The sequence below is a fragment of the Moschus berezovskii genome, chromosome 20 (genome assembly GCF_049115385.1).
Source record: "Moschus berezovskii isolate FMDL1 chromosome 20, NW_MosBer_1.0, whole genome shotgun sequence".
Lineage (NCBI taxonomy): Eukaryota > Metazoa > Chordata > Mammalia > Artiodactyla > Moschidae > Moschus > Moschus berezovskii.
Genome location: NC_142479.1, coordinates 59,115,142 through 59,128,444, shown reverse-complemented (window position 1 = coordinate 59,128,444; position 13,303 = coordinate 59,115,142). Strand labels below are relative to the sequence as shown.

At 34.8% G+C, this 13,303-nt stretch overlaps 1 protein-coding gene across 6 annotated transcripts in view; it reads right to left on the bottom strand.

Moving 5' to 3' along the window:
* TANC2 (tetratricopeptide repeat, ankyrin repeat and coiled-coil containing 2) overlaps positions 1-13,303 on the bottom strand; it is a 369,078-nt gene that overhangs the window by 318,478 nt on the left and 37,297 nt on the right. For 5 of the 6 annotated variants that reach the window (XM_088829199.1, XM_055408159.2, XM_088829197.1 and 2 more), the window contains exon 2: positions 6,329-6,422. In XM_088829199.1, the coding sequence (XP_088685325.1) occupies positions 6,329-6,395 (67 nt within the window). In that variant the 5' untranslated portion in view covers positions 6,396-6,422. Of the gene's footprint in view, positions 1-6,328; positions 6,423-13,303 lie in introns of those variants that run through there. The other variant, XM_055408164.2, reaches the window with a different exon arrangement.

Here is a 13,303-nt window from a genome sequence, read left to right as displayed (position 1 = left end):
TCCATTTGTCCAAGTCTTACAGGGAAGCCTGGCACGCTGCAGTCCATGGGGTCGCAAAGAGCTGGACATGACTGAGCAACTGAACTGAGCCAAAGTCTTACACACTTCAATAAAGTTTCCTATTCAATCTATTCCTGAGAATTTGATGGCTGTTATCACTGTGAATGTAATTTTTTTTTCTCATTTACATTCCTAATCAGTAAATGCTGGCAGAGCTAAATGTGTCAATCACCTTGCCAAATTACATTATTATTTCTAACAGATATTTACTGGATTCTGGGGTTTTTACCTGGCCTAAAAATAAAAATGGTGTTGTTTTGTCTTTTCCAATATTTATATTAGTCATTTTATTTTCTTGTCTTTATTGGCTACTAGGAACTTCTAAACAATTTTGGAAAAGGTTGATAATAGAAATCTCTATCATGTTTCTGTTTTAATGGAATTGGCTGATTCATTTCTTTGTTTAGAATGATATTTGCTGTTGGATTTGGTGAATACCCTTTATCACATTTAAAGTATCCTTCTATATTAATGATGTTTTTAATGGTTGCTCAGATTTATAAAATGCTTTAGCAGAATATAATGATATAATAATGTGGTTTTAGTTTTTTCTAAGTAAAAACTTGTGTTGATTTTCTGATACAGAAACATCTTTGCCTTCCTGGAACAAATTCTACTTGTAGTATATTATCAGGAATTATTTACATTTAACTATAGTTTTATTTACTTTGCTGACTTTTCTTTCAGCATTTCTGCTTTCTCATATTCATTTTTTATTTTGGAAGGAGATAGCCTCAAGATATTTTTTTCTTCCAATGGCTGTGTTATACTAGGGGTACTATACTTTTTGAGTTCCTGAATAATCTGAACTTGATAGTATTTTTTCCTCTCATACCTGAATGATATACTAAAACAATGATACCAAACAGTGGCATTAGTTATATCAAAGAACCATACTGGAACTTTTATTAATTACTTGCATGATTGTAAACAATAAAAACAACAGTTAAAAATATATAAATATTTAAATTTTATAAAGCACATATTTTTCCTTTATCACTCATAATTCAAAAGTACCAGACAGTTGTCTTTTCACAAGAGTTCCAAGTCCTACATACATCAGAAACAATTTTCACATTATAAATCTGAAGTAAGCTACAAAATTCAAAGTTGATATTCACATGTCCTTTGAGGGAAAATTTTGCCTGAGAAAATTCATTTGTTATTACTTGATATAAAATCTATTTGTTAAATCTTCATCTAGTGGTCCACATAAAAGTTCAGATCAACTATTCAAAGAACGAATTAGAATAGCCAATTTCCTTTATTATGAATGCTTTTCAAACTAAAAATTAAAATGGTTCTCTAAAACAAAACAAATGATTAAGCCATGAGAAACCTTACTAATTTTAAAAATAAGCCATGAGCCAAAAATAATAATATAAAGAATAAAGCACCCACCCAATTATTCACTAATGATTAAAGAAAAAAAAACTGTGATGATGAAAACAATAATGATATCATTTCATAAACATATTTTTTCCTTTTAATATCAAATTTATTCTTGCTTTGGAATTTCTGTCTCAGAGAACACTTTAAGAAAAACAGACTGCTTCTCTACAAATTCCTGCCATACAGAACAGAAATCACTATTTTTATAACTACTCTAAATTATAAACATTTCACATGAAAAACCATGGAAAAGAAAAAATACTAGAATAAGACCCCCCAAAATCATTATAGACACAATTAAATAACTAGTAAATCAAAATAATAAGCTTTAATACTATAGTAGAACCTTGACATATGTGGGTTTAATAATATGATCGCTACTAAAGCAGCAGTTGTTCAAATGTCTAGAATACAATGATTGGTAATCTTGCTAAAGCACAAATTTGGTGCCTACCTCTAATAAGCATAGTATTTAGAAATGAATTACTCACCTAGTACTCAGGGCAAAAAGTCTACACAGCATCTGCATCTTAATATGGCTTTAGTCTTTTTCTACTAGCTATTTTATATGGATTAATTGTTATGAAGGGACAGAAAATTCTACTGCTGGTATCAAAAGTGAAAAACTAAGAAAATCACAGTTCTTGGCCAGAAAACAAGTTTCGGATAAACGATTTCTTTAAATGTCAAATTTGAGGGCAGTTCAGATCTCTGACATGTATGAGTGAGTGAGTGAGTGTGAGTGTGTGTGTGTGTGCACGTGTGCACATGTGCACTTCTTTCAAAATGTGATCAGTGGAGTTGGGGGAACTTAACCACTATGGTGATGTCAACTATTATTTGTCTTCTGTCAAATCCAATCAGTGTTTGGAGAGATGCAATAAGTAAATGCTATATAGTTCTCTGGATTCAATTCTGGAACACAATGAGGACTTTAATGAAAAAGCTAACGAAATCCAAATAGAAATCTGGAGTTTAGTTAATAGCAATGTACCAATGTTGGTTTCTTAGTTTGGACAAATGCACCATGGTAACACAGATGCAACAATAGGGAAAACCAGGTAAAAAGTATACAGGAATTCTCTGTATCTTGTCAACTCGTCTATAAAGCTAAAATTAACCCAAAATGAAAAGCTCACACACACACACAAAATTGGCAAAGAAGGAAATATAACTATGTAAGTGAAATCCAAGAGAAACAGAAACATTTAGAGTGTCTATCATAGGTACAGACTTAAAGACAGATATAGATATAAATAGCAACTTACTATTGTTCAGACAGGTTAAGAGACAAGATTGAAATACTACTGACAAAGAACAGAAAGAATTAAAAAAAAAACTAATGGTGTCTACCTATAAACTGTTTTCAAGTTAAAAGGGAAAATTCATATCTATACAGCAGAGAAAATGGAGAGTACCCTGATTTGGTCATCAGAATCACAAATGAGTAACAGATGGACATTGTGTGCCTCCAGCTATAATACCCTAAGAAGAAAACAACATACATTTATGTAACATTCAGACCGTAGATATATAACCTGAATCTAATCATTGAAAAAAAAAAAGTAAAATTAGGAGCAGTTCAGTTATTCTTCAAACACGTCAAGAAAGGCTATGAAACCATAACAAATTAAATGACAGCAAAAAGACATAACAAGTAATGTAATACCTTATTCTGGACTGAATCTTGGAAAGGAAGGGATAAAATTCTTTTTAAAAATCACTAGGTAAACTGACAAAATGTAGAGAATAAACGGCAAATAGGATGAAAGTATTATATCAACAATTGCTTGGGGTGAACAAATGTACTGTGGTTACAAAAAGTAATCTCCTTAATAAATACATACTGCAATTTTTAAGAGTAAAGGGGCATGATGCATTTGACCCATCTTCAAATGATTTTTAAAAAGAGTGAGAGAGACAGAAAGGGTAAAGTAGAGGAGAGGAGACGCTCTGTGTAAGTACATACTGAAAGAGAATGCTGACACAAATACAGTGAAAAGTTCATGAATCTGTGGGAGGGAACACGGAGTTTTCTGTATTATTGTTGCAACTTTTCTGCAAACTTAAAATTATTTCCAAATTTAAAAAAAAATTTATGAAGTAAATGGAATTTCTAGAACTGAAATGTACAAAAACTAAAATTAAGAACTGAATGCAGTTAAAAGCAGATTATAGACCAATGAGGAGTGAATTCGTGAACAAACATTCTTTGGCATTTCCCTTCTTTGAGATTGCAATGCCAAAGAACGTTCAAACTCCCATTCAACTGTGCTCATTACACATGCTGGCAAAGTTATGCTCAAGATTCTTCAAGTAAGGCTTCACCAGTACGTGAACTGAGAACTTCCAGATGCACAAACTGGGTTTCAAAGAGGCAGAAGAACCAGAGATCAAATTGTCAACATTCTCTGGATCAAGGAGAAAGCAAAGGAGTTCCAGAAAAAATCTACTTCTGCTACACTGACTACACTAAAGCCTTTGACTGTATGGATCACAAGCTGTGGAAAATTCTTAAAGAGATAGGAGTACCAGAGCAACTTACTTATCTCCTGAGAAATCTGTATGTGGGTCAAAAGCAATAGTTATAACTGGACTTGGTGGGGGTGGTGGGGGGGGGTGAGAACTGGACATGGAACAAATGAACTGGTTCAAAACTGGAAAAGCAGTATGTCAAGGTTGTATATTGTCACCCTGCTTATTTAACTTATATGCAGAGTATATCATGCAAAATGCTGGGCTGGATGAACCACAAGCTGGAATCAATTTGCTGGGGAAAATATCAACCACCTCAGATATCCAGATGATACCACTCTAATGGCAGAAAATAAAGAGGAACTATAGAGCCTCTTGATGGGGGTGAAAGTGGACACTGAGAAAGTTGACTTAAAACTAACATGCAAAAAATTAAGATCATGGCATCTGGTCCCATCACTTCACAGCAAATAGAAAGGGAAAAAGTAGAAGCAGTGACAGATTTTATTTTCTTTGGCTCCAAAATCACCACAGATGGTGACTGCAGCTACGAAATTAAAAGACACTTGCTCCTTAGAAGGAAAGTAATGACAAACCTAGACACTGTATTAAAAAGCAGAGACATCACTCTTCTGACAAAGGTGCTGCTGACAAAGGTGCGTATGGCTTTTCCAGTAGTCATGTATAGATGTGAGAGTTGGACCATAAAGAAGGCTAAGCACCAGAATTGATGTTTTTGAATGGTGGTGCTGGAGGAGACTCTTGAGAGTCCCTTGGACAGCAAGAAGATCAAACTAGTCAATCCTAAAGGAAATCAGTTGCCCACTGATTAAGTGGAGAAGAACTACAGAGCCTCTTGATGAAATGGGAGGATATGGGGAGGAGGGAGGTGGGAGGGGGGTTTGGGAGGGAGAGCACATGTACACCTGGGGCGGATTCATGTCAATGTATGGCAAAACCAACCAATATATTAATGTAAGGTAATTTGCCTCCAATAAAATGAATCAAAAAAAAAAAGAAAATGAAAGAGGAGAGTGAAAAAGCTGGCTTAAAACTCAACATTCAGAAAACTAAGATCATGGCATGTGGTCCCATCACTTCAAGGCAAATAGATGAAGAAACAGTGGAAACAGTGGCTGACTTTATTTTCTTGGGCTCCAAAACCACTGCAGATGGTGACTGCAGCCATGAAATAAAAAGACACTTGGAAGAAAAGTTATGACCAACCTAGACAGCATGTTAAAAAGCAGAGACATTACTTTGCCAACAAAGGTCCATCTAGTCAAAGCTATGGTTTTTCCAGTAGTCATGTATGGATGTGAGAGTTGGACTATAAAGAAAGCTGAGCACCAAAGAATTGATGCTTTTGAACTGTGGTGTTAGAGAAGACTCTTGAGAGTCCCTTGGACTTCAAGGAGATCCAACCAGTCCATCCTTAAGGAGATCAGTCCTGGGTGTTCATTGGAAGGACTGATGTTGAAGCTGAAACTCCAATACTTTGGCCAACTGACACGAAGAGCTGACTCATTTGAAAAGATCCTGACTCTGGGAAAGATTGAGGGCAGGAGGAGAAGGGGACAACAGAGGATGAGATGGTTGGATGGCCTCACTGACTGGATGGACATGGGTTTGGGTGGACTCTGGGAATTGGTGATGGACAGGGAGGCTTGGCGTGCTGCCGTTCATGGGGTCGCAAAGAGTTGGACACGACCGAGTGACTAAACAGAGAATTATACCTATTATCTTATAATAACCTATAAATGAAATATAATCTGCAAAAATACTGACCTGAAACTAACACAATACTGTAAATCGCTACATGTCAATGAAAGAAACTATGATAAAAATCAACAATCCATTTGTAGAAAACAAATATATAGTGTATTTGTACCTTCAAGATCTCTCCCAAAAAACTATATATACAGTTTTGGTTTGTTTTTACTTTAAAAGTCTAAAAATTACACACTTTTTTTTTAAATCTTTTAATGATTGTAAAAATGTTCAATTTACATATCATTTTTTGTATAACCCTTTGAGGACTATCTCTATTATTTTTAGTCTCAATCCCCAAAGAGTATCTGGGACTGAAATAATTTTACAGGTTAATTCTTAAAGTAAATTTAGGTCTGGAAGGTTTTAATATGTACTGCATAGAAACGTTACATTCGTACATCTGAAATAAGCATTTTTCCTTCATAAACTCTTCATTTACCTGACTATTCCTGATGAGTGTTCAAAAGTGTTCTTCTTAATAAAGAATATGACAACCTATAGGAATGTAAACTTTTTTCTAAATTAAGCCATTCAATAAAATATATGAATTAGTAGCATTAGTTCAGATCCCTAAGAGAACTTTCTTTTCTAAATCATCACACAAAATAAATGAAGCAGAGTTACTCACCACTTGATCTGTTCTTACGACTTGATTTTCCTCCAGTAAGAAGCATCTTGAGACTATTCCGAAACATGATTGTACTATTCTAGGACTCACAAAACTACAAAAGAAAATGTGGGAAAATATGTTAGAAAACTTGGTTTGCTATCCAAATACTATTAAGAATTCATTTTAAATGTGCTATTAGGAACTAACCACTCTGCTTACATACATAATACAGAAATTTTAACTATATGACAGAAACATTTAATTAGACATTTAAGTATTCCCTTTAAACTGTAATACTTGAGTACCCTAAGAGACAAAGGTAGATATCACTGAGGGTATACAGAAACAGAAAACAATCAGGTAGCTATAAATACAGTTTACCACAAAACATTTCTTGGACAATTTTCCCAAAACACACACCCAAAGTTAAGAGTCCAGAACTCATAGCAACTGCGTATTTTCCACTGGTCAAGCCAGAATTTCATCTCACAAGACTACTGATATATGAGTACATCAGTACACATATACTACTAATACCAACCTCTTCATGTCCCACTCCCATCAAAAGAAAACTTACAATTTTGCTGTCCTCTCTCACCTTCTTAAAAATTTTCATCTAAAAATCATCTTTCTTTTCTCTCTCACACAGCTTTCATTTTTTTCTCTCTACAGGATCATTCCAGTCATAACATAAACATGTTAGTATGTCCTAACCAAAAGCCAATAAGTAAGCTCCTCTCTTTATTCCCACATGGTCCAATTACGGCTCCTATATCCTTGCTCTCAACAGCAAAATTTCCCACGTGTCAGTACCTGAAACCTGCAGCAGATTGAACAGAGCAAATGTGAATTTAGAACAGAGGTTAACAGCAAATCTCCAAACCAAAGCACACAGAAATTAAAGGCTGAAAAATATGGAAGAGTATGAGAGGCATATGGAATCCTTTGAAAGATTCTAACATAGTATCATTAAAATCCCAGAAGAAAAGAAAGGAGAAAAGAAGAAAGAAGCAATATATGAAGTGATAATAATCAAGAATTTCCTAATACTGATAAGATGTAAAGCACATCTTTAAACAGTTAGGGAGAAAAACAAACACATTAAAAGAAGCAACAATCAGTAGACTGAGAGGAAACTTTCAACAGCAATGATGAATGACACAAACAATGAAATGACTTCTTAAAATTTTTGAAGGAAAAGAGGTGTCAATCAGGAAATCTATGAACAGTTTAAAATATTCTGAAAATAAAAATAAAGGTGAATCAGAACAAAAAGAATTTACCAGTAAAAGAAATATGAAAAGAGAGTTCTTCCAACAGAAGGAAAATAAGAGCTAGAAAAACACAGAAGAAAAAACCCCAGAAAAGGTAAGTATATTGGCAAATATAAATGAACAAGAACTGTTAAAAAAAATCACATTAATAACTTATTAAGCTTAAAATATATGATGAGCATGGGTGCTTAGTCATGTCCAACACTTTGTGACCCCATGAACTGTAGCCCACCAGGCTTCTCTGCTCATGGACTTTTCCAGGCAAGAATACTGGAGTAGGTTGCCATTTCCTTCTCCAGGGGATCTTCCCGACCCAGGGATCAAACCCACATTTCTTGCACCTCCTACACTGGCAGGTGGATTCTATGCCACTGTACCACCTGGGAATCCCACAGAGATTTTTCAATGCATAACAACGAAGACAAAAAAGTCAGGAGTGGAATAAACAGAGTTAAAGTGTCCAAGATATCCACCTGTGCGTTGAACAGGATGTGGCAGAAGTAAATAATTTCAGAAAACTGCAATAACTCAAAATTCATGTAGTAATTTCTAGCATAGCTATTAAAAGCTTACTGAGGTGAGAGAGAGAATAATTAAAATATATGACTGAACCAAAGAAGGTAAGAAGTGAGAGAAAAAGCATAGTATGTGTGGATAAAATATAAAACAGTGAGATGGTAGCTTTAAACTCAAATTATATTGTTATTTTGTTAAATACTCTACTAAAAGACTATGGACACATAGAGATTAAATATAAAATGAGGAAAGATATACCATCACATAGAGATCACATATAGAAAATAAAATAGCAGTTACCAAAGGGGAGAGGCAAATAAGGGATATGCTACAAACTACTGGGCATAAAACAGATAAGCAAGATATATGACATAGAGAAGTATAGTCATTATCTCGTAAGAAGTTTTAATGCAGTATAATCTTTAAATTATTGAATCTTTATGCTGTATACCTGAAACTAATACTGTAAATTAATTATACCTCAATTTTAAAAAGATCATTGATCACAGATCAGAATAAATATAATAAAAAATGAAAACATTTGAAACATTGCAAGAATTACTAAAATGTGACAGAGATATGAAGTGAACAAATATTGTTGCAAAAATGGTGCAAACAGACTTGCTTGGCTCAGGGTTGCCACAAATTTTCAATTTTGTAAAACAAAACAAAACACAGTATCTGCAAAGCACAATGAAGCAAAGTGTAGTAAAATACAGTGTGCCTGCATACTATGTTCATAGAATGGAAGGTTCAATATCTTTAAAATATAAATTCTCCATATATTGTTCTAAAGAAACAATACAATCTCAGCCAAATTCCAGCAGGCATTTTCTGTGTATGTGGAACTTGAGAAGCTGATTCTAAAAATGCACATGGTAATGCAAAAAGCCTAGAACATCCAAAGCAATCTTGAAAACTAACAAAAAGCTGAAGCACTTACAAGACCCAGTAATTGTGACAGTATAGTACTGGCCTAAGATTCATCGAACAGATCAGTGGAACAGAATAGGTAGTCCAGAAAAAGACCTATACTTACACTGTCATCTGTTTTCAACAGTCATTAATGGGTAGAGCAAAGTCTTTTCAACAAACTGTGCTGGAACAAATAGATATCTATTTTTAAAAAATTAACCTTGATCTGTGTCTCACACACTATAGATGAAAGTTAATTCAAAGTAAATCAAACATCAAACATCACATAAATGCTGAAATCATAAGGCTTTCAGAAGAAAACACAGGAGAATATCTTAATTATTTAGAAGGCAAAGGAATATTAAGACACAGAAACCAATAACCATAAAATCTCATTAAAATTAGAAAAATATCTGCTCATCAAAAATAACATTAAGAAAATGAATAGACAAATCACAAACTGGGAGAAATTATGCAAAACATATCTAACATCTAACAAAACATATCTCACATAAACATATCTCCAAGATATATTAAATTAACATCTGCAATTCAATTATAAAGAGACAATTTTTAAAAGGCTGAAAGATTTGAAAAGACACTTAAAAAAAAGATATATATTCTCTTTAACACACTTATTTAAAAAAGCTCAACATTATCTGTCATTGGGCAAATACAAATTACAATGAGCTACCACTATATTCGGGCTTCCCTGGTGGCTCAGATGGTAAAGAATCCGCCTGCAACGTGGGAGACCTGAGTTCAATCCCTGAGTTGGGATGATTCCCTGGAGAAGGGAACAACTATCCACTCCAGTATTCTGGCCTGGAGAATTCCATGGACTGTTTAGTCCATGGGGTCACAAAGAGTCAGACACGACTGAGTGACTTTCACTTCACCACTATATTCCCACCACAAGAACTAATTTTGTGAAGCCTGATGATATCAAATATTGACCAGGATGGAGGACAACTGAAATTCTTAATACACCATTTCAGGAGTAAAACAGTACAATTTGCTTTGGAGAGTTTATTATAAAACAAAGCATAAACCTAACATATGACTCCACCCTTTACATATTTACCAAGAAGAAATGAAAACACACGTGCTTAAAAAGACTAGTACAATTTTCATAGCAGATTTAATCATAACAGCCAAAAACTAACACAGATGTCCATCAACAGGAAAATGGACAAACTATGATATTTTCTTACAGTGGAATACTACTCAGCAATTAAAAGGTATGAACTATTCATATATTCAACAACACAGATCAATCTCTATATTGCACTGAGTAAAAACTGCTGCTGCTGCTAAGTCACTTCAGTCGTGTCCGACTCTGTGCGACCCCACAGACGGAAGCCCACCAGGCTCCCCCATCCCTGGGATTCTCCAGGCAAGAACACTGGAGTGGGTTGCCATTTCCTTCTCCAATGTGTGAAAGTGAAAGTGAAGTCGCTCAGTCGTGTCTGACCCTTAGCGACCTCACGGACTGCAGCCTACCAGGCTCCTCCATCCATGGGATTTTCTAGGCAAGAGTACTGGAGTGGCTAAAACATCTTACATTAAAATGTATGCAATAATATGGTAAGAAAAAATTAGAATTAAAAAATGAGAACAGTTGTCTCTTAGGGGAGATATGCGAATTAACTAAAAAAAGGCATGAGTAAACTCTCCAGTATGATAGTAATATTCTGTATCTTGAGGGAGCTTGGGATACACAAATGCATATATTTGTCAAAACTAAGCCAATGTTCACACCAAATTTATGGAATATATTCTATATAAATTTTACTTAATATAAAAGAAAATACTGAACTCTATTTAATGATATTCATGCTTCAATATTTAGAGGAAAGCATACTGATATATCCAATTATTTTGAAATCATTAAAAAATAAGACAAAACAATGGATGAAGGAAGGAAGGCACGCATATAATAGAGCAATTATAGCAATATATTAACACAAGATTCTAAGCAGTGGGTATACATGTGTTAAATGTAAAACTATGCTAAATAGTCTATGAATCTGAACATTTTTAGTGAGGTAAAAACACATTCCCACAAAAGAAACTCCAGGACCAGATGATTTATTTCAACAATTTAAAGAAGCAATAATACTGATTTTACACAAACTGTCCCAGATAGTAGAAAAATAGGGAGTATTTCCAAACATGTTTTCTAGAGATAGCAGAAGCTTGCTAACAAAGCCAAAAAGATTGCTATAAGAAAGAAATATTACACACCTCTCTTTTGCCACAGGTACAAAAATTCTAAACAAAATATTGGTAAAATCAAATATACCAATATATAGATCGGGACAAAGTGGAGGTTTAATTCAGAAATGCAAAAATGATTTGACCCATGAAAATCAATTAACCATGTAAAAAGAGAAATAAACCATATAATCAATAGATAATTTTATCAATTTTATCAATAATTTAATTTTATCAGTGAAACAAAAGCAATTGATAAAATTTAATACTCGTTCATGATTTTTTAAAAACTTATACAAAACTAGAAATACAGAGAAGTTCTTTAATACTACACAGTGTATCTTTTTAAAAGCCTACAGCAAACATCATATGTAATGGTGAATGACTGCAAACATTCCCCAAGACTGAAGAATATGACCACTTATTATTACCACTTGCACTTAACATGGTCCAAGAGGTCTTTAATCAGTACAAAAACATAAGAACATGAAACAGAAAGTACAAAAACGGAGAAGAAACAAAAATGCCACTTTCACAAACAGTATGATTTGCTTATTCAATCTAAAAGAATTTATAAACTATTAGATTAATACGTGAACTTAGCAAGGTCATTAGATACAATATAAAACAAAGATTTAAAGTGAATACTAACAAATAACTTATTCTTTTTACCAGTGAAAATAAATATGGTGATGAATCCTAAAAATATTAAAGTACTTATGAAATATTCCTTTTATATATTCATCTTGAGAGTCAATTTTTAGGGTTTTTCCCCTCCTAATCGAACTTTAAAAGACTATCTGAGAAGGAAAAAGTTCTAAGCTTGATAGGTACTTCAGTTCAGTTCAGTTCAGTGTCCGACTCTCCGCGACCCCATGAATTACAGCACGCCAGGCCTCCCTGTCCATCACCAACTCCCTGAGTACACTCAAACTCATGTCCACAGAGTCGGTGATGCCATCCAGCCATCTCATTCTCCGTCGTCCCCTTCTCCTCCTGCCCCCAACCTTTCCCAGCATCAGAGTCTTTTCCAGTGAGTCAACTCGTCGCATGAGGTGGCCAAAGTATTGGAGTTTCAGCTTTAGCATCAGTCCCTCCAATGAACATCCAGGATTGATCTCCTTTAGAATGGACTGGTTGGATCTCCTTGCAGTATAAGGGACTCTCAAGAGTCTTCTCCAACACCACAGTTCAAAAGCATCGATTCTTCGGCGATCAGCTTTCTTCACAATCCAACTCTCACATCCATACATGACCACGGGAAAAACCATAGCCTTGACTAGACGGACCTTGGTTGGCAAAGTAATGTCTCTGCTTTTTAATATACTATCAAGGTTGGTCATAACTTTCCTTCCAAGGAGCAAGCGTCTTTTAATTTCATGGCTGCAATCAGCATCTGCAGTGATTTTGGAGCCCAAAAAAATAAAGTCTGACACTGTTTCCACTGTTTTTCCATCTATTTCCCATGAAGTGATGGGACCAGATGCCATGATCTTTGTTTTCTGAATGTTGAGCTTCAAGCCAACCTTTTCACTCTCCTCTTTCACTTTCATCAAGAGGCTTTTGAGTTCCTCTTCACTTTCTGCCATAAGGGTAGTGTCATCTGCATATCTGAGGTTATTGATATTTCTCCCAGCAATCTTGATTCCAGCTTGTGCTTCTTCCAGCCCAGCGTTCCTCATGATGTACTCTGCATATAAGTTAAATAAGCAAGGTGACAATATACAACCTTGACGTACACCTTTTCCTATTTGGAACCAGTCTGTTGTTCCATGTCCAGTTCTAACTGTTGCTTCCTGACCTGCATACAGATTTCTCAAGAGGCAGGTCAGGTGGTCTGGGATTCCCATCTCTTTCAGAATGTTCCACAGTTTATTGTGATCCACACAGTCAAAGGCTTTGGCATAGTCAATGAAGCATAAATAGATGTTTTTCTGGAACTCTCTTGCTTTCTCCATGATCCAGCGGATGTTGGGAATTTGATCTCTGGTGCCTCTGCCTTTTCTAAAACCTGCTTGAACATCTGGGAGTTCACGATTTACATACTGCTGAAGCCTGGCTTGGAGAATTT